Raw genomic sequence first — 27442 nt, 5'->3', positions numbered from 1 at the left:
AAACCTGAGTCGCTGGCGATATGAAGCACACGTTTATCCGATTGCGTCATTCCGACACGGTTAAACCAGTTTGGACTTTGGACTTTTACTTTGAGTCAGGCTGCATGGGAGAACGCTTCGCGCTCTAGCTAGGTTCTCTTAAAAAAGGGGCTTTGATTTTAATGTTACCCCGTCAATATGTTTAGGTAGCAACAACATCATCCTACCGCCACAATATTTCAGGTGGACAATGGGCAAACTTATCTTCGCGCTATCGCTACAGCGAGCTGCTACAGAAACTTTCAATAGTACAGAGCTGAATAGTCAAAGACTATCGGTGATTGTGATTTGAGGTACCTGTTATTGAGGAGTGTGGGAAGCGGGAACAACTAGAATCAGAAATACGCGATAGCAATATCTGGGCAAAGTACAAACTGCATTGGCTCCCGCGACTAATGCCACAGTTTTATGCAATCCTAGCCGCTGCTCGGAACCTCCCAAATTAATAATATGCGTCGCCACGGATCTACGGTTATGAGTGGAGCCTAAGGTTTTTCAATTTCGGAGTCTAATTAAAAATTCTTCCACTCCTCTCGCACCTTTCGTTCTCCGTGATGTTTGGCCATCTGTGCTTTTAGACACTTATGACTGACTTTCATTAGAACTGCGACCAACGAACATTTTTTTTTGACGGTGTGCGTGTATTGCGTATGGACTTACGCGCAGAAATGGACAACACGTAACCTCAGCTAAGCCCAATGGTAAGCCCCCTTCATCTCAAAATATACCGCACGTGAGGGTAATATATACCATAAATTTCGCACTTAAGAGGCCCTCGAAGTCGCCACTCTGCATACGACCGTGCTCCCGCATTCGACCGGCACCCTTTCCCCTTCTCCTCCGCAACAGCGCCGAGTTCCGATAGATGGCAGCAGGCACCGGAGTTCCTAGCGGTGTGGGGGCACGCCGGGCACGCCGTGATAATCGGCATCCTGGGCGCCTGCGTCGTCCCCGTTCAAGCACGGCTTCCTTCATCAACTTCGTTTTCCTTTTCGTTTTGCGGTAACACATTCGTTTCTCGGAAAACTGAGGGGTGCAATTTCCTCGCGCTAGACCAACTCTGATGCAGTTTCGGCCACCTCGGGTCAGCCAGAAATTAAGATAAGCTAGCCTATCGCTGGCTAGTAGAGAGATGCTGCCTGCCGTTTGATTTTCCCGCGAGCTCGTGGGTGACGTAGTGCGTGCGATCGATCCATTGTCTCCCGGCACCGTTTCTTTTTTTTCCCCCTTCGTGGAAGGCGCTCCCCCATCGCGGGTCGCAGTTCCCTGTCGGCGTGCCGACCGTTCAGTTCTGGTCTCTCCACATCCCGCGCCAGAACCCGCTCTGTACCCTGCGTCGGCGGGACTGCGCCTTCAATCGACGTTGCCTTTCGTCTCCTCCTCGTGACCTCGTCGTGGTTCCTGCGGGGGCACGTGGCCGTCGGCATAAGTGGACGACACCGTTTGTGAACTGTGATTTGGGAGTACCTTTGCAAGCGGCAGCTGGAGCAGAACAGCGGATGTGATAGACTGAGTGTCTCCACACGTTTGCGGCCAGCGTTGTAACATGAAGGGAACAGTGTGTGAGGGAGAGTAGTCATATCTGCGGAACTAATAGCAAGGGCGGCAGGTTAAAAACAGTTCTCCCACTTTGAGTCTCAAGAATAGTTTGCGGCGGCAAGGTATCGCCACGCACCGGAGCGCATGAATCCAGGAATTGTCGTGCGCCCTTTCTGTGCCCACGCAGTTGTGAATGAGTGCACGTGACTGGAGCTCGCATGTGACCACCTCTCTGAAAAAGCAGTTATTGCAGGCGAAAATATCGTTTTATTCGAAGATGACTTTTGACACTTTTTCATCACCTGCTTGATGACTGTACGCACTTTGCGCGGCGGGAAAACGTTAAGGGGCGTATATCTGTCCTTATTTCTTATCCATTTCTCAAACGCCTGTGATGCACATTAGGAGAAGGCCGACTTGCGTCCGGCTGTAGTTGCCTTAGCTGTTTAGAAAAAGTGTCCAGATGCACTGTTGGTAGTTTAGCAACAATTTATGTTTCTCATAATTAGGTTTCTCATAAAAAGCGTTTTAACGAATTCTAAAACGGGCTTTCGCAATTTGGACTGTATTTCAGTCGACAGTCACATATACTGGAGCGGGCCGCAGGCAGTTAGGGTTTATTTCAGCTTCAAGCCATTAAGCTAATAGGGAGGTTTTGACAGGGTAACGGTGCTCGAGTTCTTATTTTCAAGCAGAAGTTTTTTTTTGTAGTTCCTATTAGGTCTTTGCCGCTAAGACTGACATATTTGTATCGGCGGCAATCTTGTTAGGCGGTATAAGTAAGTTGTTCACCTTAGTGTGCAATCGACCCTGTCTCATGGATGGCGGATGCTGAATATTTCACGGATGCTATCCTTCGTACATTCGTTCAAAACAGGCATTTAGACACACATTGTAATGGCCACGGAATGAGATCTTCTCTACTCGCATTTGTTGGAAGCACGGAAGCATGGCTTGCGGGAACTGGATCGCCCCAAGAGTGGAAACCAATCTTCATCGCTTCATTCCGAATTGCAACCCTTGGCCGCCACGTCATTCGACAGCAAGAACAGTTGCCACACCGTTATTTGCCGTCGGTGAACGTTCAGACAGTGCTGCTCAAGAGAACGGTCTTGTGAACGCATTAACCAACTGTCTCGGCATCATGCAAGGAGTCCTTCTGGGATGCATTCGCTGTTACCAAAAACGCTATGTTGCTACCGCCCCGCAAGATATGTCGCAGGCATCACCTTGTGTAACGCAACAGCATCAGCAAGGGCACCAGCCCAAACGGCGTGTGCTTGCCGACAGTGCTTGCGGCGAGTTCGTGCGTTTCAACGAAGCACGACGTAGGAGGTGTGACGGAGGTGCTATTGCTTGTTGGCCAGCGGTGTGTGCCGGTGTGGTGGCCGTGCTGTGTTACCTCAACTCACTCGACGGTGAGTTTGTGCACGACGACATGGTGGCTATTGTGGGAAACTCAGACGTCACAGGCGACCACGGAGCTCGGTCTGCCCAGCGACCGTCTTCACTCTGGACGAACGACTTTTGGGGGCGACCAATGGCCGATGTACGCAGCCACAAGTCCTACAGACCTTTCACCGTCCTTAGCTTCAGGTGAGGAGACACTTAACCTGCGACGCACAAAAAGTGAAGCTCCAAAACTTAACACATTTCTTGCGTTTCCAATTCTCTATGGTTTGATGATTTCTTCCTGTTTCATTAAATAATTCATATCCGCATTGCCCGAGTGAGTGCCTGCACATAAAATAGGATACAATTAACACATACGTACAGCTGTAATGCGAAGTGGCGTTAAAAAAAAACAACCGATCGCCTACTGAACGCGTACACTGAACCATTCAGTAGACCCTATTAAGTACCCAGAAAAAAAGCTACACAAATAAGCTGCAGATGAATATGTTCTAAGGCAAATTGGTACTGAGCTGCAGCACAAATTACAGCGCAAGAGTTCACGAAGACTAAGAGAGACCACGGAACACGGGCCGTGCTGGCCATCTGGTCTCTCTTAGTCTTTGCGAGCCTTTGCGATGTAATTTGCTACACAAAATGAAATGGTAATATACTGGGTGAACAGTTTTTAGTGAAGCATGAATAGTAAATGAAACTTCTTGTTCTGCGTCCGCAAAAGCCGCAAGCTCGGGCACGGCAAACTCAATCGTTGCTTCAAAAATTATAAGCCATTACACTACCGGATTCTCCCATTCACAACCTTTTCGGTAGTATAGCTAATCCTGCTATTCGTTACTTCCTCGGCACGGATACGACCAATGAGGAAGGAGAGGACAAGTGCATCCGCAAGAAGCCGCGTCCACTCTGCTCTAGCTAGCGGGACAATTGCCTTAATTTGTTGTCTGTTTTACAGGGGCCCTGCAAAATATGCCAACCCGGTACCTAGAGCTAAGACTTACGGAAAACTAGCATTATAAACGGGAAACACAAGTTTCTGCAGAATCTACAAAAACGTCTCTGTCTGTGCATAAAAAATAACCGTTCTCTAATTAAAGGCGCTAGAAGATGCGTACAGATGCATACAGCGGAGCCAATTAACCTGCGATGAATTTGTTTACCCCTAGTTTGCGGTCGCGTTGCGTAGTTCACCGCACGTAGCACTTTATTTCAATATTCACCTGAGCTGTTACGCGTTAGTGTACGTGTGAAGCTTGGATGCGAAGAATATGGCATGTGCGATTCCGGGGCCGCTTTGCGAACTTTCACAATGTCGTCACAGTTTGAATGTCGCCACAATACGTCACAGTTGTGGATGATGCTTTGTGGATGTTGAAAATTGTTATATTGCTATATTTCTTCCGAATTTTCAACCTTTCGTGTATACTTTTTATCGGCGAAACGTGCTTTCAATCTGTTGAAGGCCGCCTGCGGACTTGCCAATTTGTCGAGATAGCTAACGTCACCAGATCGGCATGAAGGGAGGCGTAAGGAAACCAGGACAAGTTGATGCAATTTTTACATAAAAATGTTTGAGTATAATAACCGCAGAACAAACACTAGACATTTAAGACTTTAATATAAGCCAATAGGTCCATTTTAACTATCTGCAGTGCCCCTAGCAAAGGTACGAATGTCGTGACGCAATCGTGTAGGATGCGTGCAGCCTATCACAATCACAGCGCGATCAAAATAGAGCACGGGGCTTAAACTAATGCGGGCTATTCCCCGCATCATGCGGCCCGGTGATCCCGCGGCACTCCCTTATTGACACATTCTTTCCTCTTCCTTCCGCTGTTTTCATCCTTCATACCAAGCGCCACTTCAGCCCTTCGCAATACCAAATTGTGCTGTCTGAATGATACTCTATTGTTTTGGTCTGCTAAGCTCAACGGTGGCGGTGCTGTCAAAGTCAGGGGATACGAAAGTTCTGTATATTTTAACACGAAAGTGTTTTAATCCCAGATACACGATGATTTCACTGACGTCATATCCGTCACGGAAGTGACGCCAGTACAACGAAGCAAGCGGCCTGTAAAGGATGCACCCCTACACACAGGGTCTTCATGCGGGGAAGCAACCTGTAGTACTAAAGGGTACGTTATACTGAGGGTTGTTCGTTTTCGGGTTTTACATTTTAACACAAAAGTGTTTTATGCCGCGACACCCCAAGATTTCACTGACGTCGTATCCGTCACAGAAATGACGCCAGTACACCTTTGCCGAAGCGACCCGTCAGCAGGACGTCGCTCGCCAAGCACACCCACAAGACAGCCGCGACCCACAAATTATGCTCAGCTGAAGATTTCGCTGCGCAGTCCACTTTCGTGTTTTACTGATTCCTATGACAGAGATATCAATCACAGTTTTTTTTTTACTTGGGGCACCGCCGGACGAGAGCGGCTTAACCCGAGCGGTATCCCCTCGTCACAAGACCTCAAAAATGGATTCACGGTGCCCACTGAAGAACCCTACGTTTCTTCCCATTCTTACGTGCGCACTACCCCTCTCAGACATCGAACGTTGCTTTGGTCAGCTACACTCCGTAGCAGCCCAGAGTGCGGGGCGCGCTAGAAAATGTAGTCGTCATATCTGAGGTTAGACGGGTAGAACTAGTGTCACCAAATAAGGTTACAGAGTATCGGCCGATCTTGCTGGGCCAGTTGGTGCATTGCTACGAGATTTCGGCGCACGTTAAAGATCTCCAGGTGATCAAAATTAATCCGGAGCCCTCCACTAAGGCGCGCCTCATCACCTGCGTTGCGTCGGCAGCTATTTTGGTGTTTATTAGTGTTGCCAGATAGCCGCCTCAGCGGCCACACCGCTCACTTTGATGAGGTCGCTTGACAACAACCCTGCCGAAGACGCAGCAACACGGCATCTTCGGACACTTCTGAAGGAAAGAGTGCCAGAAGGAAAGAGTGCCGGCACTCTTTCCTTCTACTGTTCCGTGCCGCCGCCGTGATCATTGGTCAGTTCGCATCACGTGACTGCGACTGTTCATGGGCACCGCCATTTTGTTGCTTATGCGTTTTCTGTCGGCCAACTGTGGTAGTCTTACCTTGTCCTCCCTGCTCTGCGGCTGCTTGCGACTGGCGACGTACCGAACGCGAATCAAAGATAACGTGCTTCACAGCATTTCAGCTGCAGAAGTGTCCGAAGATGCCGTGTTGCTGCGTCTTCGGCAGGGTTGTTGACAAGCAACCTCATCAAAGTGAGCGGTGAGGCCGCTGAAGCGGCTATCTGGCAACACTAATAAACACCAAAATGGCTGCCGTTGCTCACTTGCACGCCCCAGTGACAGTACTCTGCAGCTTATCTGGTGCCACTAGGTAGAACCTGTCGCTGCCAGTGACCACGAGGAGATGACCGACGAGGAACCAGTGCAGCCATTGCTCGGAAGTAGTCACCGGACGGAATTCCGCCCGTCTCTTTTTCAGTTGAGTACGCGAAAAGGGGGCCTTCCGCTACTTCGCTCGTTATAACAGAAAGTACTGGATTCCGGCTTCAGGGCTTGAATCCGGGTCTTTTTGAAGAGGCTTCAATCCCGGACTTTTTCAAGAGTTGAGTTGCTGACATGCTTTGCTGCTCCCCAATCGCGTTGTACGTCAATTTGCATACTTGACTTTAGTTTGTTCGAACTTCCACCGGCCGCGGTGGCTCAGTGGCTAAGGCGTTGTGCTGCTGAGCACAAGGTCGCGGGTTCGTAACTCCGCCGGGGCGGCCGCTTTTCTGCTGGCGGCGAAAAGGAAAAACGCCCGTTTGTACGAGATTTCGTCGCAAGTTAAAGATCCCCAGGTGGTCAAAATTAATCCAGAGCCCTGCACTACTGTGCGCCCCATCGCCTTCGTTGCGTCGGTCCGTTAAACCTTACAATCAACCAATAGTTCGAATTTCATTAATTCGAACAGAGGTGGCGTCCCCTTGCCGTTCAAGTTAACGGGCTTTTACTGTAACTCGCTTGCGAACAGCACTTGTACACGTTTAACACTATCTTTACCTTTTTACAGCGAAGCAGTTCTTGGTCGAGACTTTCTTGGGGTAAAATGTGGTACCGCAGTCTTAGCGATGTTGAGAGGGCGCAGTCTAGCGAGGGGGACGGCAAGCACCAAGCACACATGCAGCAAGTTAAAACAACGCTTGAACGAGACGCTTATATTGGCAACGATTTTTTAGACTACTAAATCTGGTGGCAGTCTTTATACTTGCAACATTGTTGAGCAAAAAGAAAACATTCGGCATATCTGAGGCAAGTCATCAATAGGTAAGTCGTTTTCTATTGTTCTTTTAATTAAAAATACATTGCTGCTTGATTTTGCGATAGCAAATAAAAAAATACGCCGTGAAGAAATCACAAACGCTCGTGACTCCCCTCGTGGTACCGTTCAACGTTCAAAGTAACAAAAGGTTCCAGTAGATGGCGCGAACAGTAAAACACGTGAAAAATGAATTTTGCACAAATGGGAGTCGATCTGCTGGCTTTGAGAAGCTGTGTGAAGCACAGCTTCGAGATTAGGGAACGCCAGGTAGCTTCGCTGTTAACATGAGCTCGTGCGTCGTTGTCAGTGAAGCTTGGCTAATTTGTTTAAACAAGCCCACAGAGTAAAAATTTAGAATAACCTTGTTGTCATAGGAACGGATGAACCGTTGCGTAGCACAACGGATGGCGTGCCCGCCTGGCAATTCAATCCAATTTCATCCAAGCAAATTACGCACTCAGATCCCAGACTGCTTTGCATCAAAGCAATCGCACAATTCATATTAAGCGCGCCACCCGCAGACGTCCCCTTCCAATGGCGGTGTCTAGAGCAGCGCCCCGCGGATTTAGCTGAGGATGCCTCGAAATGCGCGCTGATATGTCAGCGGGAGGGGAATCTTCACAATGAACTTCACAATGAAGAACTAGAACCCACTTCACAGAAAGTGCTTCACAAGATCGCTTCACTAGAAACCGTTTCACTAGAAACCGCTTCGCAATGAACTACTACCGCGGTGACCACGCAGCAGGGCGGGACATGCAGCCTTTTCGCTCAACCGAAAACATCAAGATTAAGAAGTCTATGCTTAGGAACCGGCAAGAAGAAAAAGCATTTTCAGGCTCAGCCACCGATCTGCGGTGTGCATAACGCTGGCCACGAAACGTCCCGGCGACTCGTTAAAGAACGTTTCACGTTAATGAAGACGTAGCGAAGTCCTTGCTGAAGACCGGTTACTTCCGATAGAGCTTCGTAGAGAGTCGGCCGTTTTCCATTTCGCGGTGGCGTCCTACAAAGTTACGCTTCCTGAAAATGTTCGGATGTACGAAAATTGCAGCAATCTAGGAAATGAATGAGCTGACCATTGGTGGAAGTCCAAACAACAAGGTATCATTTATACACTTGTTGTACGAAAGCAACCTGACATGTGATTTGCACAGAAATGCGGAATCTATGTGTCGCACAGGAGGGCGCCATCTTGGTGCCCATGGCGATCAACCGAAATAGCGAAGAATCGCAGGGCCTTGGCTGTTGGCTGCGGTTTAATGAGCGGTTGGAGCAATTGAGACGCCGCCGTGCTTTCGCATCTAGTTTCGTCCGGCGGCATGCTCAGTTGTGGCGCAGGCAAATCAATGTTAAGCAGACGCGTTAGCTTCTTTTCATGCGCTAAAACAGCCTGCAAAGCAGCGCGCTCAGCCGCAGCCGCTCTATATGAAGCACGACACATGCAGCGCTACCATGGTTTCTGCGACGGTAACGCAGGAAAAATGCACATTGTTATTTATTGTTTCTTCTACTTCAGCAACCGTACCTCGTGGTATCGACTGCACCTTTGCTTGCGCTCTCTTCGCTTTAATTATTTCTTTTTTTGTGCCCTCATTCCTTTCGTCTTTAAATTACACCTCCGTTCGGTTCCTGGGCGCCGCGCGCACCGCGAATTGCGTTCTCTCTTATTCCCACGACATGGCACTTTTGGGGTCGTTTGCCGAAACTGTTTTGCTTTTCTTGTTTCGGAGTGTTTTTTTTTCTGCGCTCGGCTTTCTTCGTCTTATTCCTCGTCGCGGCCACGCCTTTTCCTGCCATTTGAGAGGTAACCAGAACGCGACTCAAAAAAACAAGACAAATATTAGCACGAAGCGCACTCTGCCAGTAATTACAGCGAAGTACACGTAATATGTAGGGCTGGCAGGTTTAATATGCTGTGTAGTTGTAATTGAATATCAGCTCCAGTTTATAATTTTACTGTTTTTCTCAACATGTTTGTGTTCTTTCGTATTTTTCGTCTGTAATATTTTGGGGAAATTTTTGTCTCTCATGATAGCTGATGGGCTCAACAAGCAGGCTCAGTTGGCCTTTTTCACGCGCGCGCGTATATGCCCTTACTTTGAACATTCACATCGCGGCTGTATCTTGAAGCCTGTGGATCGAGGACGCATTGCATCAGACAATACAATAGGCGCTCTCGTTTTTCTACCCACAAAAATTCAACCGATGCCATCACCAAATCACCTTTACATGAACTAAAACCTCCTTCCTCAGTCATGGCCTCTTCCACTCGCCGCCGGCCTTCCAGTTTCTTTGTTGTATCTTTATCTTCAGCCTGGTTGTGTCCACTGGAGGGCGAAGGCCTCTCCCAACGATCTCCAGCCACGCCTATCGAGTTCCTGTAGGCCGATAGTGTGATTGTATAATCATTGGGAGGTTTTGTATAGCTAATGTACTCAACTAGACTTGCTTGAATGGTGAGAAAATGTCTGTGTCCAAGAGAGCCTCATTTTGCATGGTCGAACCTGTCTAGTACAGCCTCCCGCGGTATCCGGCGACTCTATATACCGGACCAGGCAACATTTCAGACTTGGTGCCACGGTCTAGAGGCGTAGCATGTAAGGTGCATAGTGCGCGCAAGGAGAGCAGCAACGCTCTTCCCGCGTTTTCTTCTGTTCCAAAGCGCCTTGTGTACTTGTCACTCGTCGAAGCATCGTAATCCTAACCAGCGAGTACCGATTTCTCCAAAGCTGCCTCACTTTTGCCCTCACAGTGACGCAAATATTTCAGCAAGCCAGTATTTGAGGAGTAGCAGGAGATGAGCATCACGACACGCCGGTGACTTACGCACTTCTCGGAGGCCTAGAACCTCTATAAGAAGTTTCTTAATTAGAGTTTTGAAAAACATAGGTCGGTGCAACAAGAGTAGCAAGAATTACCACCCGAGTATATACTCATCCCCACAAAAGTGTGTTGGACAGGACTGACAAAACGGCTAAACAACTCAACAGTTTCGGTGAGTACGCAAGATCAATCGATACATTACCAATCTATTTCTGGAGCGCGTGTCATCAAGAATTGCATACGCCGGCGTTTCAGGTGATCGCGTCGGCGGCAGTCAAGAAAGCGCTTGTCTGCGCAACGTGCCTCATTCAATGTTTGAAGTGTCTCAGTATAGATATCAGCAGAAAGAATTCCGCTCCAGCAAAAAAAAAAAAAAAAGAAGAAGGAAAACGCCGTGCTACGCAACTGCCCAGGACAGTTTGTGCTTTATGCTGCATTCGGGAGCGCCCGAGTACACAGCCTGGGTCACATTATTAGTAGGCGATAACTGCAATCCTGTTATTTTAGCGTTAAGAGAATTCCATCTATTGAGCCTTAATGGTTGTCGCCCCCAAAAGTACAGTGGTGCCAGCAGTGGGGGAAGGAGGGAGAGGAAGGGCGCGAGGGTATATACACATCCCTCCAATTAAGCTTCCCAGAATGTATCTCTACCACGTCTGTAGTCCGTACCACCCCAAACTTCCCCCTTTTTAAATTCCGAAGTATTTATATGTGGACCAAACAATCGAATGATTAACCAAAACAATCCTTTATGTAAGGCAAAAGCAGAGTGTGACAGTTCGGGTACTATGTGTCGGGCCCTTACCGACGTTTGTAATAGAAACATAACGTCGTCAACTTATGGCAGCCGATGCTCCTTGGAGCCATTTTGCTTTCAGTTGGGAAGAAAAGGGAGCCTAAGACAGGAAACAAGATTAAGCGTGGCTACGCCGCACTGATGCCCAGTTGCAGAAGTACGCCACTCGAAGATCTTCCCTGCTCCAGCGGGGATGGACCTAATGGGCCGTGGTTCTCCTTGGGTAATGACCGGGTCTTACCTCGCTACATTCGGCACACTGTGCGTGTGAAGGCAATCGACGGTTCTCCGATTTCCCGCGCCATTTTCAACATCTTCGTTTCTCATTATTTACCAACGCTTCCTGGGTGTTTTTTTTTCTCTTTCGTTCCAGTCCATGCGGTGAACCAATGACGCAGTCGTTCATGATATCTCGTTGTACCTCATCGTTTTGTTTTGTTTTTTTCGCTTGTGCGCGCTTTAACGTGGGGAGGTTAGGCGAACTTGTGAGGCTTCGTGACAGGAAAACCCGAAGAGGAAACTCACCAAAGGAGGAACGCTAAGAGCCCTTAATTGAAACTGAAAATTTATTTCGAAAAAATGACGACGACCACCTCTATACCGACGCCGGACAGGCCAAATTCGCCTCCGCCATTTTTTTAGATGCGACGGCATCTCATTCACTCGCCTTATCCCTCCATACGGCGTTGTCGTTGTCCGTCCACACCCATCCCCCATTCTCCTCGCCGCGCGAGCTGCGCTCTCCGCCGCTCACCCCCTCTCCTCTCCGATTGCGAACACTCTCTCGCGAGGGGCATTGGATTGGATTCGATTGGCTTGGCTTAACTTGGCTTGGCTTGGCTTGGCTTGGATTGGATTTGGATTGGATTGGATTGGATTTGGATTAGATTCGATTAAAGTGGATTGTGTTGCGTCATAGCCGCGCCACGTTGCGTCATAGCCGCGGCAGGGGGTTCACGGCACGTTTCACGCGATGGGAGAATCAACCTAACGGAAACAACAACGGAACCCCCTATGCGTCGCATCTACACAGGGGTTCCCGCGAGGGGAGGTGGGAGTAATTGTATTAATATTCAGCAGCATCGGATTTCTTTGCGGTTAGATCAATGTCATACTGGGCGATTGCCTTCCCTCCAGGCACATTAATATTCTTCACTAAGATTCATTAGTGACCTTCAATTTCAGTCATATGCGTCTTTACTGAGGTAGTGTGATGGTGCAAGGCAAATTGCCTTGGATGGCTACAAGGAAAAGTACGCGGAAATGTTATAAGTGTCATCATTATTAGTTAACATTTGATGCCATTATTTTGCTTAGTCTTTCCGGTCTCTTCAGAGGCCGGGGCACATCCCAGTCATAAATTAACTTTGGAAGGAATCGCCATCAAACAGGCGCGCTTCTTTAGAGCTCTAGAATCGCCTCTTTTGTACAGCGGGGCTATATATGACTGCGATTTCCCTAATTTCCCATCCGCGTAAGTAAACCTCCCGAGGCCGCACCTACATTTGAAGCACGATGTGTTCATAGCACGAGGCGCTGGGTTGTGTACGCTTGTTTGTTTGTTCGTTTGCTCGTTTACATGCTTGCTTTTACTTGGATACGCACTTGGTTTAACACGGATGTGCCTCTTCACCGATACCTTCAGTCCTACCTTCATTTCTACTTGAAACGCCAAGCTTGTGAATATCATATTTATGTAGCCGTTTGAAATAGATTTGCTTCCGGATTTTGAAAACTATCAACAGTTAAAAACTGCACTGAATTTTTTTCAATTTTATTTTGTCATACGCATCGTCGGCGGTCATCCACGCGACACAGCCGGGGGGTTGGGGGGGGGGGGGGGGCAAGCACTCGAATAGCTAAATCAAAATATATACACGTTGAAGGCTTACGTGAAAGCGATCGGTGCGCGTCTTATAAATCCACCGACCCGTCGCGATAATTAAACGTGCTCTGCGCAGTCGGAACAGGAATTAGTACGAACTCATTTTCAAAACATTTGTTACGTTACGAAGGTGTGAACTCGAAAGGTGTTAAAAACAATGATGGCGTTGTGAAAGCGCCCGTATGTTATCCCCTGCACTATTTTCAACTCCTTAATGTTGTCAATGAGCTTTATTTTTGGTTGCCCATCTACGTCGCTCGGTATGCCGAAAATACATTTTGCACCAGCGGCTCTTCGAACTTCGATATCAGTAGCAGACTGATGATTTTCCTTGTGTTGCTGCCCCACGCACTATTCACTACGTGTAGAATTAGGCACAGCAGAGTATTTTTAGAGAGTATCAAATGTTAATTTTAACAACGCTTTTTTTTCTATTTACCCGGAAGCGAAGCGAATCTCTTTAATCTGGAAGTCGATAGCGTACTCCTGCAGTTGGAGTCAAAGTGTTTCAACCACTGAGCCTCCTGTAATGTACAATGCTAAGACTGTAGGCGAGAAGGGTAGTAGAAATTAGTTGTAATTTACTAGACAGGATAACGTAGTATATGGCAGGAAAGAAGTATACCCACATAAACTTAAAGCAGGGTTTACGTCGACTTTGAGAATGTACGAAAAGATAAGTAAAAAAAGGTGAAAAAGATACTGACGAAGACAAAAAATCGATCGCACGAAGCAACCCCTGTGCACGTACGGGGGGTTAGTCAAGAAGCCTCGCAATAGCCTCGGGATCGCCGGAAGGCTTCTGAGTATGCAGGGGATTGCCCTTTAAGATTTACATTTTGAGGGGCCTGAAAAAGGGCTAAGACAGCTGAAGCATGCCGGCAATGGCGCGTTTCGCATCGACAGCCGGGTCGATCAAATCATACAGGTCCCTGGCTCTCCGCTCGCAGGCTGTGGTTTGTTTGCGGTTCTGTTTGTGCCGACAGCCTTCAGGTCGATGCTTCGACAGCAGAGGAGAAGGGTTTGGCAAGCCACAACTCTGCTGGCAGGTTAGGCAAGGGTTAAACCGAATGATATGCACGTCGAAAAACTTTGAATACAAAGGCAACTGTATTTATTGTAAATTTTCACTCGGATTTTATACAGCAGCATTTTCTGACAATAAATAAATGATAACGCACGAGTGGGGCAATCGATAGAAAAATAGTACTCAGTATTATCGTTAAAGGGGCACTGACACAAAAATTTTGCATCTTATTATTTTTTTTGTTGCGATAAGTAGCTAGTGACCTACTTATCACCTGTAGAAACCCCATTTTCTTCAGCGTGCGACGGTTGTTTAATTACAGGCATTTTCAATGCGGCCAGTCGCAGTTTCGGTTTCAGCGGGTGCCGCGAACCGATGAATTTTGTGTGAACAAAGCTGACCACGTGACCGTCGGAAGGATGTCACAGAGCAGAGCTGCCGTAGCACTGTCGAATCCGCATCGCCGGCTGTTTCTGCGAATGCCTTCACGTACTGATCTCGTGAGTCGCTTAATTACAAAGCGCGACGCTCGAGACAGTGGGTGGCAAAACGCGCGCTGGGAGCAGCCGGCCGGTATGCCTACAGATCCGCCTACAGATGTGTTCGGCTTAGTTCTGCGGCGGATATTCGATTGCCGCTCTCGTACGCGGTGCAGATGATAATTTTTAATGCAACACTCCATCGTATCATTAACTCCTTTCTCATATAAGCAACCATGGTTGGGACTTGGGTACAATTTCGTGCAGCGGTAACAAGCTGTCACTCCAGCTACCTCGCCGGCCTGGGCCACTTCGCGGCCGTGGCCGCCGCCTGCACAGCGATCGTGCGGCTCGCTCAGTGGGCTTTTCGTGTCTCCTGTGCGTTTTCGCGTCCAATGTAGATAAAAAGTAATAGAAACAGAGTGCTTGGAATCGCTGCAGAACTTTGGTCGGGGCCAGCTGCCCGGTGAGCTGACGAAATCACGGTGCCTCCGCCGCCAACGATCGGGTCGTTTCTTCTCTAAAGCAGAAGCTCCACCCTCCGGCCCTCCGATTGGAGCGGCGAGCCGGGCGAGCAGGCGAAAAACGCCGGCAGTGCGGAAGCGGCAAACACAAACTCGTGACGTGTTTGGATGCTGTTTATTTAGAAAATATCCGCGGGATGTCGATTGCGCGTGGTCCTCTGCTGGCTGCTCGGTTGCTTTTCGCACACTTTAAAATTGATTTTAAATATGTTCTAGGCTGTATTCGCCGCTGACATTTTGCAGATGATGTATATGTGTTCACACCAATCTATCTCCGAAGTTATCTCGCCTTCAAAATTTTGTGTCAGTACCCCCTTAAGAGTTTAGGACGGAAGCTTTAAATTGTAGAAATTGTAGAACTTTAAATCGTTGTTTCATGGAAATCAATTTTTTTCATACCTGCAACGCACGGCTGGTATTCTACACTTTATTATTCGAATATACGGGAAATAAATAATTGCCTCTTGTTTGCACGCTTCCACCTTTCATGCGATCTTGAACGATGTTGAACTTGGAGTTCCGTCAGTAGATACCTGGAATTAGAAAAAAGATTACGATGTCTCGAACACTACAAAGCTTATAAACAGCAAACAGATTATAGCACATTCCTGGAATTCACAACCAATACGCATTGGAGGATTGAATTTCGCATTCTGAACAACCATTTAAAAATAGGCTCTCAAAATAATAATTATATGAGTTTTATGTATTGAACGAAGGAATTTCCTTGATTTTTTTAAAAAAAGCTGTAGGCCGTGGCTTGTGCTATAAAAAAATGAGGCGGGAAGTCACACTTGACAAAGTCAGGTTAGAAGACAAAGTAAATTGCTTAGAGTGTCTGTTCCTGTTGATAGCATACACGTCTCCTATATGAAACTCCGTTCAAAACGTTAACATATTGTTCTATCATTCAGGCTAGCTAACGGTACCACCTGCACAGAAAGTGACACATAAATCCTCAAAAGCTCCTGTATCAATATTTCTTGTGATAGAAATGTGGACCAATAGACGTGTTCTTTCAGTTAAATTGGGGCGAGAAAAGCAGGAAATGTTACACCGGGTAGAAAAAGATTCACAAGAATTGAACATCCGTAGGGAACGAGGTAGTTGCGGGGACGAACAGGGCGGAATCGATCATGTGACCTAGGCTGCCCCTTTCTCTCAGCTACATGCGAGGTCATAAATTCATATACAAAACCGCGCTTCAGGAAGCCATCGGTGCAAGCTATTTGAATTGGTAATGTACTACGGCGTTATATTCGTTAACACTCTTGACCAGGTTACGGCATAGCTTTTCGTGCTTTCTATGTTTACCCGTCAATGTAAGAGCTGCGTTGAGCTTAGACTAAACACAGAGATAACCCTCATTCACACAGCCGTCAACTTATCCCTCACGGCACCTTCACGTCACTGCACCTACGCGACGGAGACGTAAACGGAGTAGCGTTCGTACTGGAGCTCTCCGTCAGTGTACAGGGTTGTCTGCCTAGTGATCAGTTTAGCCTAGAATTGAGCGTGCTTAATTCGAAAAATCAAGAAAATGGCTTATATTTTACGTCTGCTCACTTTTCGATAAATTTAGCTGTAAAATTTTGTTTTCTGATTGGTTGGTTCACGGGGCGTACTCCCGTCGCGTTGACGGAACGGAAAGGTAGAGCTCGGCTTCCCGTCACTGTCCCACCGTTTTGGGCGAGAAATTGCCCGAGAAACCGTCGCCCATGACGAAAGACGGGGACGTGACGGTGACGTGACAGGGTGAAAAATGGCTGTGTGAATGAGGGCATAGAGTGAAGGAAATATAAGAGAATTTTTACTGCTTTTGGTGTTTAGAGTATTTTCTCAACTTTATGTATATGCTGAGTCACAATTTTTTTTTAATTTTGTTTCGTGTCTTCGTTTCTTTGCGTCTTAGTTTTGTAGCCGTTTTAGCCATTCTTGTATTTTAAGCGTTCATATATTTTGTAGATAGTGAATACTAAAGTAAGTAAAAGTATTGCAGCATGGTAAGTACAGGAGGGCTCCATCGTGCCGGCTACAATCTTAGTACACCACACTGCGTGCAGTTTAAAAAACAGCGGATGTTTATCTCTTATAATATAATAACCAAGCGAAATCAAGCAAGATTTTTTAGCGCAAGTAAAACAATTAAAACGGAAATTCTGGCCATTCTGCGGATCCTCAATCACGGCATCGACCGTTACCTGTTACGACCGGAACTACAACTCTTTCCCTCTAGAGGGGCGTTCCCGTTTTGCCCTTTCTTCGGAAACATGAAATAGACGTATGAACTGCAATTTACGTAAACTTTGGTATGATACCGACGACGACGGTGGCGCCAGCGAAAGACCGCGGTAAAAATGGCACTCCAGCTTTGCTCTAATAAATGCCAAGCTTCACGCCTACCCAGAAACCGCAGTCTTCTGCTGCTTGATGCTCTCACTCATACCCGGCTATATGCAACGTACACACGCAGCCCAAGCCGGGGCCAAATTTATAGACTGCCGCACCCCAGGAAAAGTTATAAAAATAGAGTGCGCGCATCGAGCTGCATCTGCTACTGCTAAAACCCCCAATAGCCCTACGAGCTTTAGCCACTCTGCCCGCTACACGGTTATCGCTTGACCTGTTCTTAACGCAGTAGGTCGCTGCGAGCTCGACCACGACGACACAGATAAACTTCGTCACACTCTCTCTGGACCTTTCCTTTACTCCAAACTCCTGTCCAACGCGATTTTTTCACGCGTGCTTATCGAGTTGCACCTGGGGAGTTTTGTACGTGCACAAGACCGCCGGATTGCCCTTTCGCCTAGCTTACACAGCTTCGCTTTAAAAGCACTAAATGTTAGATGCAGAGCATCTGATTCACACGCCGTGTCCCTCCGGCGTCGTCGTCGCCGTCGTCATCGTCGGCGTTGTCCACCCCTCCCCCATTCTCCTCACCGTGCCAGCTGCGCTCTCCGCCGCTCACCCCCTCTCCTCTCCGATAGCGAACACTCTCTGGCGAGGGGCATTGGATTGGATTGGCTTGGATTGGATTTGGATTTGGGTTGGATTGGATTAAAGTGGATTGTGTTGGATTTTGTTGCGTCATAGCCGCGGCACGTTGCGTCATAGCCGCGGCAGACGCGCTGGGGCCGGCGCATGTGCAGTACTCTCTCTTCCGCGGTTTCCTCTCCTTCGGGCGCGCTGCGCATATAACCGGTGTGCCGTTCTCTGGCGAAGCAACATCCACGCTTGGCTCAAACACCTAGAGTCCACGCCGCTTTACAAGTACGCCAACGTCGTCATCGACTGGGACCGGCTTACGCAGTCCCCTCAACGTTATGCGCGCTATAAAACACGGTCCCTTCGCCGCTCCGCCTTTGCGTCGCATCTACACAGGGGTTCCCGCGAGGGGAGGTGGGAGTTTTTTTGTTTATCAGTTTCAGATGAAGCAGAAGCAGCTGGACGCCACTGCGTTAAGATGGGGATTTGCCATTGATGCAGTGAAGGGCAAGGGCTCGATTGGGGTGCGAGCCTGTCGTATCACAAATTCCTCCCTTTCTGAGAAGGCAGCCGCCTTCAAATGGTGAGAAGAAAATCTGTCATCACAACAAATATGTAATCAAGGGTGGCTGAAGCGTCGTGGCCGTCAGATACCTGCGTGGCCCACAATAATCATCACGCCAGCATCATTACGGAACACGAGCAGAACCCCGCAGCTGGTTAATTCTGGACGGATAAATGGAATTCGACCCACCCCCGCATGATCACTTCTTTTATTAATTAAATCACATTGCAATTGGCTGAGGAGTTCGGGTCCGGATCTGATTGGCGCTGTCCCTGAGGCTCGGACTGCGTGCCCGGTGAAATGGACAATACCTCATGCACCTACGAAAAATGTTATTGACGAGTTAGTTGAGGGAGTCCCTGCTCTTACCCCTGCTTTATGCCGGAGCAGCCGCGTCAGTCATCAGTGCCAAATTACGCTGGTGAACACAAAAGTCATGACGCCTCTTCGCTTAGGGCTGGATACATGTTACCTCTGTCGGTGCTTGTACCGCTCAAGGCGTCATTCAAGACATTGCGTGCAGTCTTGACTTCATATTTCCTGAGTGTTCACATGACGTCAACATTAAGAGGAACTTTTTTTCGATTATCATAGCGCCGTAATTGACTGTGCTCGCGCTTAAGTTGAATCATGCCCCAAATTGTCACCCCGTGGGCCGAGACCTCACCTATTTTTGGGACCAAGCGGTTGGTTGATTAATCCGTGTATATCCGGCGGCAAAGCTACCTTTTTGTGGCATTTTCTGGCACTACTCTGGCAAAAGGGAACGTTTTAGTTACGCCATCCAAGCCTTCGATGAATTTTCATTTGCTGTTTAGGCGTTCCTATCTGGCCCCACAACGATGTTTGTTTCCAACCACACGACCCGCTATAAAAGACTGCTGGCTGGAGAAGCACTTGGTAATATGGGACCTGTTCGGCGTATCTAGCAATGCACCTTCAATACAGCTGAGTGCGCTCACCGCGCCTCGTCACGCCGCTATACTCCACCATCCGCTGACGTGTCCCAGTGGTTTATCGCCGCTGATTCAAATAACGAGCAGCCCGCACAATTTTCGGCTCTTCTGAGAGCGTTCCAGTCTTCTTTTTACTGCCAACAAGTTGCTTGGCTGAAAACGATGACGGTCGCCTACCATATCGGCGCAGTTGCGCACGTGCCGTTCCGGCAGATACTAAATACTAGGCGAAAAATCGAGTGTCAGACAGGAAAGGCGCGCTATTAACGAGCGCGTCGTTTACGTAATTCCAAGTGGCGTAATTGGACTATTGCGAAGCCCCTCACCGCCTGCAAGGGTGTGCGCGAAAAGAAAAGATTGGTTCACCAGGTTTCGTGGGGGCTATCGCTGCCTTACATCAAAAGACTTCTATCACTGCATCGAATTGTCCCTTGGATTGTTCGCATTGTACCGAATTTGAACACTAGAGCTGTTTAAGTTTCAGCTCGGTCCGGTGGCGTTAGCAAAAAAGTGCCAAGAAAAAAAAACTGCACGGCCTGTAAAGGGTGCGCCACCGAAGATAAGGTGTTATAACAGTGAAGCCGGCTTTCACCACTCGTGGAGTGTGAGCACGAGGGGCGTATGCGTATGCGCACCCCTTACTATGCCATTTTATAAGTGGGAGTCTTTTTTTGTGCTATTAACACGCCAATACGATTGGTGCAGCTTGCTCTATAGTGGTGCAAGGCTGGAGAAGCAGCGGAGCTAGGGGTCGACCTAGCTTTTCCCCCCGAGGGGTCCGCTGTCAGTGTGGGGGACCGACCGGAACGGCCTTGTAAAATACGGTTAAACTTGGCTTCACCCTTCAACACTTCGCCTGGCCAGCAAGAACATTGCAAAACCTAACAAAACTTAGCAAATCCCAGCAAAACCTAGCAAAACGTAGCAAAACCAGAAGAAGCTAGGTCGACTACCAGCTCCGCTGTTTCGCCAGCCTTGCACCATTAGCGCAATCTGCGCCAATTTTTTCACTGGCTCCGGTTATAGTAGTACAGTGTAGTAGAAATTTTAGAGTGGCCCGACCGGCGGCCCAGGGAGTTGCTCCTTTCGCGCAGAAAATAGCGGCGTCGTTGAAGTCAACCACCACTAAAAGCGGCGCCCGGCCGCAATGTCGGCGGTCAGGAAATGCTGCTGCTGTGCGTGTGGAGCGCTTGAAGCTTGTTCTGTGGGACGTCCAACTGCTTAAATATACATTAGGTACAAGAGACTGTAGGTAGAGAAGGGAAAAAAATGATAAAAGCTCAAACTTACACGTAAGACATGAAGGTAGCGAAGCTGTACGCAATCGTCACGACCATCACGATGGTTTGTGTCCACGATTGCAGCCCATTTCTTTCTTCGCAGCTGCCGCAACGACCTTTACTCCATCATTGTTGGTCGTGTGAGTTTTTTGGAAGTGATGTTCATTGGGCATCACCTTGGCGGAACGTACGCTATGACCTGTCTTTCTCGTTCCGAGCAAGTGTTGCCATGATAACAGCCAACGCTGCAACTTTTTTCTTCTTGCCAATCTTGACCAACCTCCCGAGTAGGTATGCCTGGCCGGCAAACGTGCGCAGGGGACGCTGGGCGGTCGCCGCGAGGCCCACGCTCACGTGCGCGCGCTCGGCAATTTCTTTGTATTTTTAACACCGGACACCAAAAATTACGATTTGCTAAAAGTACTCATAACTCCGCGGCTCGGACTTGAGCTGCAGAAAAAAGTTTCATCTCTCTCTCTCTCTCTCTCGCTCGCCCTTAATAAACGCTGTGCCGCAGTTAGCTTTAATTTTGACGTTGTCGCTCGACAACAGCGAACAAACTAAGGCTTTTCTTTTGGTGAAGTATTCGTTTCGGATTGTAAATAAAGTAATTGCAGCGACATTTCCGCTATTCCACCTTTCCACCAAAAAGTATTTTGCATGAAATTGCCTAATATAAACGGGTTGATGATTGCTATATGATCCTGTCTTTATTGTGCTGCTAGATTGACATAATTCGTTTGCACAAATGATATTAAAAAAATATGGGGCATGGAATGATCGCTTTTTAGAACTTTTTATTGGGGTGCGATTTCTGCTGGGGCTGCAGTTATCTGCCTTAATACCGTAAGTTGAGTTTATTTTTTATTGCGTGAGTTGTTATAGCTGTGAGCAGCGGCCCAGTTGTGATAATTACGAATAAGCGTGGTGTTAATGCTGTCGCTTTGCCGAACAGAAAATGACACACGGAAGCGAGAAATTTTTTAACTAAGAAACCGTTAGCACAGCGGTTAGCTCAGGTTTCCCCAGGACCTTGTTTTGTTGTAACCTTTCCACCAACATTCTATTTTTCGTACCTCCTTTGACCTGCTTCAGTCAGGACAGGGGTTGAATCAAATAAACACAAGTTTTATTCACAAGTATACTGAGAGAACAACTACACGCACATAAAAGGAAAGCTAAACATAGATTACCAAATATATTCACGGCGACAAAAACACAATATAATGCGCGAAACCAAACACAATGTCTCGTATACAAGAAAGGTTGAAAGTTTATAAATAAACAGAACTGGGGCTACCCTTGAAGAAGGCTTTCGATATTTTCGTTCGAAGCAAAAATGTAAATAGAATGCGCACTCCGGCGCTTTTTGCTTCATGCACAGAGTCAAGCGGGGAAAGGGGAAAACTTTCCCGGAGCCAGTCCGTCAATGTTTAACTCGATTTCGGATATCTCGAAATATCTGTTTAGTCGAAACTTTTTCTCACCGTGCAGCTATAGCTCCCATAGGCGCTACGCATTTCCCCCGTCTTTTCGAAACCTTTTTTTTCGTAGGACCACGGATATCTCGAAATCTTGACAGAGGAGACACAAGGCAAAGTTCGATGCAGGCATCTGGTAATCTCCCTGTTCGAACGATTAGCTCCCACTACGCGCCGAACGCGGTCGTGAGCGGCAAATTTACGCGGAGTACGCTCTGTGCAAGGCCGATGTCACCGTTACCGGAGTGCTGTCCGGAGCCTACACCGTTTAGATAACTGTGGACGACGCAGCTAATCATGCGGACGACCAGGAGCCTCCTGAAGTGCTTACAACGGCAGAAACAACAAACACGCAGCGCCTGCTTCGCAGCAAGATAGAAAGTAGCGGTAGCGACCAAAAATTGATGTGACGCATTAAGCAGCTCGAGAACGCTTTTTTAAGGATGAAGATGCGAACGTAAGAAAGGCGAGCATGACGCAGTTCTTTTTTGTGTCATATTAAAAACATTTTTTTCCCGCCAGTTATTTTTCCTCTATTACGAAGCCCATTGGCAGTAGAGCTTTTGCTGGCAGCACATAGCTGTTATTTCAGTGACCTCGCGACAAATTTTTGGCATTTCACTTAACTGGAAACTCCGCTTATCTCGAAATTCTCAGATAATTCAGAATTTTGAGAAATGTCGTAATTACGACTTTGAGTTAACAAGATTACCGTATATTAAAAGCGTTTTCAGAATACGCATCAGGAAATGTTTTTTTTTATTTTTCACGAGAAGAGTTACAACGTTCTGCATCTAATTTCTGAATCAGCTGCCCAGAGGCGCGGGTTCCATTCCTTGATGTGGCGGCTTTTCTGAAGAAGGAGAAAAGCTTAAAACGCCCGTGTGTTTGATATTTCGGCGCAGGTTAGAGATCCCCAGGCGGTCAAAATTAATCCTGAGCCCTTCACAACGATGCGCCTCATCGCCTGTGTAGCGTCGGCACGTTCTACCTTGACCAATCAATCAATCAGCTGCCCAAGCGCAAAAACTTGCAGCGCAAATCTTGCCGCGCGCAGGATGGGAGCTGGTGCCAGGGAGCGGCGGCTGTTCAGTAATCAACGACAGCAGCGCCGCCGCTATACCGGTTTTATTTTCTGCGCGAAAGTCGACCCGGCGGAACAATGAGAGAGGCCGCCGGTCGGGCCACTCTTAAACTTCTAGTACACTCTAATAGTGCTAATAGTATAGGTACCGGTTGCTGAATAGGATGGAGCAGAAACAGCTTTGTGACACCAGGCGGCCTGTATGAGTTTAGTGTAATGCCTCTTGGTTTATCCAACTCTGTTGTCACCCTGAACTGCACCACAAGCAGTCAAGAGAGATGATAAAAAGAAGGTCGAAAAAAGCGCTTGCCATATTCGAAAGAACGATGAGACACGTCGTGTGGGGCCTCAGACGACTCAAGTGCCTCTGCTATTCACGATGTGTTCTCTCTTGACCCGTCTGCGCCCTATACCGATTAGCCTATCAGCTCATCATCTTAAACTCAACCTTCAAAAGTGTCGCTTTCGATGCCCGAATGTTGACAATTTTCGGCCATGTCGTATGCGAAAATGGTGCAACACTTCAGCCCAAAAAGGTCCGCTCGGAGGCCAACGTTCCTAAATTCACGTCCACGGTGGCTATCCGCACTTTGGTGAGGCTGTGCCCATGCTTTCAGCATTCAGGACGACATGGGCGGGTATTCGACACTTGGCCACAACTGTTTCCTCTTAGCGTGATTCCGTAACACGAGTCAAAGTTCCCGGCTGATTCGCTTTGGACTGCGTCGTGTTTCACCAATTTCTCGCTCCCAAACGCAGTTATCTCGCAATTAAAAGAACGCACAGTATTGATATACATATACATTTTATAATAGCAAATGAGGGGCTCAGTGAACGTAGAAGCGAACACCACCATTCACGAATTTCGAGGAGCGCCAGGTGGCGGGCTAGTTGGTTATACATCGTTGGCTCGACTGCGCTGGTTTAAAGCAAAAGACGTACTAGAATGGACACATACACTTTAAGTATAGACTGCGCAATCTATACGTAAAGTGTATGGGTTCTTTCTGGTACGTATTTTGATTTTTCTGTACGAACAGGAAAATTTCGAATTGTTGTGAACGAAAAAAAATCGAGAGAAACCTGCTGTCTATTGTAGGATTTGAGCTCACAGACAGCGTGTGCAATGACATAGCGATTGATCTACCAGGCATCTGTAGCAGCTGTAGTTTATTTTCTTGTGTTGGATTTATGTGTACGCAAGTGCGTTCTGCTTTGAGAGTAGTTATGAAGAGTCATTCCACATTCTGGTTTAACCTCCTTTTTGCCACCAGAGGGGACTGCGCGCATAAGTGGAAGATATAGCTGTTCTGATACAAGGTTTCTGAGCTTTATAAGTGGTGTTAAATTGCCCTCTCTTTTCCTCACGCGAGTTTCTGCTGAAATAAATGTCGTTAGGCGATTATTCAAAATATTTTTGCAATTGCAGCACATATCCACCGTCATTTAGATTTTTTGGGTTGTATATTGTGTTGTGTTGTATATTGTGTTTCAATAATGGAAACGACAAAAACGTGATGAGCAGCATGAGAAAATAAATACATCAAACAAAACGGTATTTTTAGACTTGGTTGTCAGGGCTCCTATCAGGGTGGGAACGCCGCCTCAAAGAACTATCCGAAGTCATCACTCAGGTGGACATAGCTGCTTTGTCGTGGCGGCGTACTCGTTCTTTCACTTTCCCTGTTCCAGTTCTCTTTCCGGTTGCTGCCAAATCGTTCCGAGTCACGCCAACGTGACCGTAACGCCCTTTTCTATACGATCGTGCACCTTTTGGGTTTTTTAGGTGTTCTTAGGCCTCAAGGTTCAGCCGGTCAATGTAGCGGGAAGTTACGAAAAAAAAAAAACAATAAAGGCTTTTGAAGGCTTCCTTCTGCTTCTTCTAAAAATGGTAGTGGACGTTTTTTCTCTGACAAGGGAACGGTTGCATGAAATTCAAGCACTAAGCATTTGATTGAGTAGGCCTGAGATTAGGGCATCGCTGCGTGGCGCGCGCAGCTCTTTATCAAGTCTAGACCATTTCAACGCTTAGGTATGTTGTAGGTTCAGATGACTGGGCAATAGTTAGGGACAGTTCTGTTTTCTCGGTACCGGATGATACTGCTCATCGGTCTAACAAACCAGCGGCGTTACATTATTAGCTAATATTCCTTGTGGCCGTGGGAAGGGGAAAGTTGTATTGGCAGCCGCTGAACCTACGGTCCCCCTTATCGACACCGTATACCTGATTGGTAAAGCGTTAGTTTACACCATCGGTCGGAAATCTGGGGTCTTTGTCAGCGTGACCAAACGACTGCCACACAAACTGTCTCACGGAGAAACAGAATTTGGTTGAGTTGGAAAATGAATGGATGTATCTTGGGATTGCGATGTGAACTCCTCGTCTACGTAACGTGGGTTGAGTACGCATCCCCTACACTACAGTTGATCCTTGGCTCTAGCTGACAGAAAGTGGACCTAGTGTGTTTAAAGTTTGTGCCAGGAACATGTACTCGCATACTGGAGTAAGTCAAGAATGCTATTTACGGAAGTAAAGAAAGCACGTTCGCGCTAATAGCGTACATGTAGGGGTAACAAGGACGATTGACGAAGCCTCTCACGCATAGTACCAGAGAGGATGGTTCGATGCAAAGGGAAAAGTTGACGGCGACAAAAATGAGAGTGCACAATCACATCACTGACGCGTGCCGTTCTAGACTAAAAGAACGATGTGGCGGTGGTGTAGACGAAGTGAGCGGGTTACCTTCCCTGTCACGCTTGTTCTTCTAATTTCTTCGGCGCGGTATGCTCGGCGATGGACTGGGAACCGTCTACCTCAGTAGCAGCTCTTGACCGTGGTCGTCCATGGACGGTCGACACCAAAAAGAAGCGGGAGAGGAGAAACGCGCCAAAGAGCCAATCCGCTACATCCGTTCGGCAGTTGAGCAGTAACGCTTTTGCATAATGCTTGAGTGTGCTGACTTTTTTCCCATTGCTAAGCCTAGTCGAATCATGTTTCATTAGTAATAATTAATTATTCTTAAACCTCATAGGTTTCAAAACATTGTTATAGAAAACTGATGAGAAAAACCTTCCAAATTAATTCTAGTGAGCATAGGAGTTTCGAAGGAGTGTTTGAGATGTCCTCCTCCGAACGAGTGTCTAATTAATCCGATGTCTTAATAGATCAAACCGATGTTAATGATATGCAAAGTAAGGCAACTGGCATTTCTTATCTAATTTGTGCTGAAGGTGCCCATAAAAGCGCTATAATTTCAAGGTGGGTTGCGGGCTGTTACATGCATTCCGGAATTCCTATATGGTGCAGTGGCGGAGAAAGACATGTCGTGAATATCTAACAAGCAGAGCACCGGTATCCTGCGCGCTCTATAGTACCAGGCTTGGAACTTATGCAGCGTGCTTTCATCATGTGCTCAAACAGCCCACAGAATCGGCCCCGTGATGCGCAGGTATCGGATCAGGGTTCGTAGAGTTCAGCGCAAAAAATAGGCAAGGGCTGCGGAAAGACACGACCACTGTGTGGTCGTGTACGGCGATACAACGCGCGATAAAGGACCAGTTTTCATTCTAGAGAGATCCGACACTTACTCTGTCTCTTTGTTTTTGTTTTCACTTCACAAGTACTTTTCTGAAAAAACCCTTTCATTTTGAATAAACGTTTTGCATTGCCTCGACACGTCTAAGTAGCTTTGTACCTTTCCGGTTAATGTCAGTTGAGAGCCCATCGAATCGCCATTTCATCAAAATAAGAATTTGGCTTAAGGTGAACGAATTAAGAAACGTGTAAGTTATTTTCTATACCGTTCAAAAACAGCGTGGAAGACTGCATCAAGGAAACAACAGACAACACGGCGCTGACGAACAACTGTGCGCTGTTTATTTCGCAGGAAAGCATACATTAAAATGCGCACAGTTGTTCGCCAGTGCCTGTGTCGTCTGTTACTTCCTTATTCCAGTCCTCCGCGCTGCTTTCGAACGCTAAAATGTACGAAGAAGCCCTTAGGCACACCCTTTTGCAATTAATTTTCCATAAAGCCAGTGCGTGCACACTTTTTCTTCCGGTATCAACACAGCTATACCGAACAGCATCAGTTGTGCTGGCACAACAAAAGGTCATTCGCCCGTTCCCTATTGGGTGCACTCAGTGGGAATGAATAGCGCGGCGACATCCCCCTCGATCTCCGACAAAGCCGCGACAGGCCGCTGCGCAGTCGTGTACGCCGATACGACGGGAGACAACGCCCCGAAGAGCGATCATGCTGCGTGCC

At 47.6% G+C, this 27442-nt stretch overlaps 1 protein-coding gene across 1 annotated transcript in view; it reads left to right on the top strand.

The window, feature by feature from the left end:
- The first annotated feature begins 2300 nt into the window (after positions 1-2300).
- The window catches only part of LOC144153892 (protein O-mannosyl-transferase TMTC1-like), a 163974-nt gene continuing 138832 nt past the window's right edge, over positions 2301-27442 (top strand). The window contains exon 1 of the mRNA XM_077685647.1: positions 2301-3174. Within this exon, the coding sequence (XP_077541773.1) occupies positions 2528-3174 (647 nt within the window). The 5' untranslated portion in view covers positions 2301-2527. The remainder of the gene's footprint in view (positions 3175-27442) is intronic.

The sequence above is a fragment of the Haemaphysalis longicornis genome, unplaced genomic scaffold (assembly GCF_048455015.1).
Source record: "Haemaphysalis longicornis isolate Haplotype H1 unplaced genomic scaffold, Haemaphysalis longicornis Haplotype H1 scaffold_9, whole genome shotgun sequence".
In the NCBI taxonomy this organism is placed as follows: Eukaryota; Metazoa; Arthropoda; class Arachnida; order Ixodida; family Ixodidae; genus Haemaphysalis; species Haemaphysalis longicornis.
This window is presented reverse-complemented; position numbering and strand designations above follow the sequence as displayed.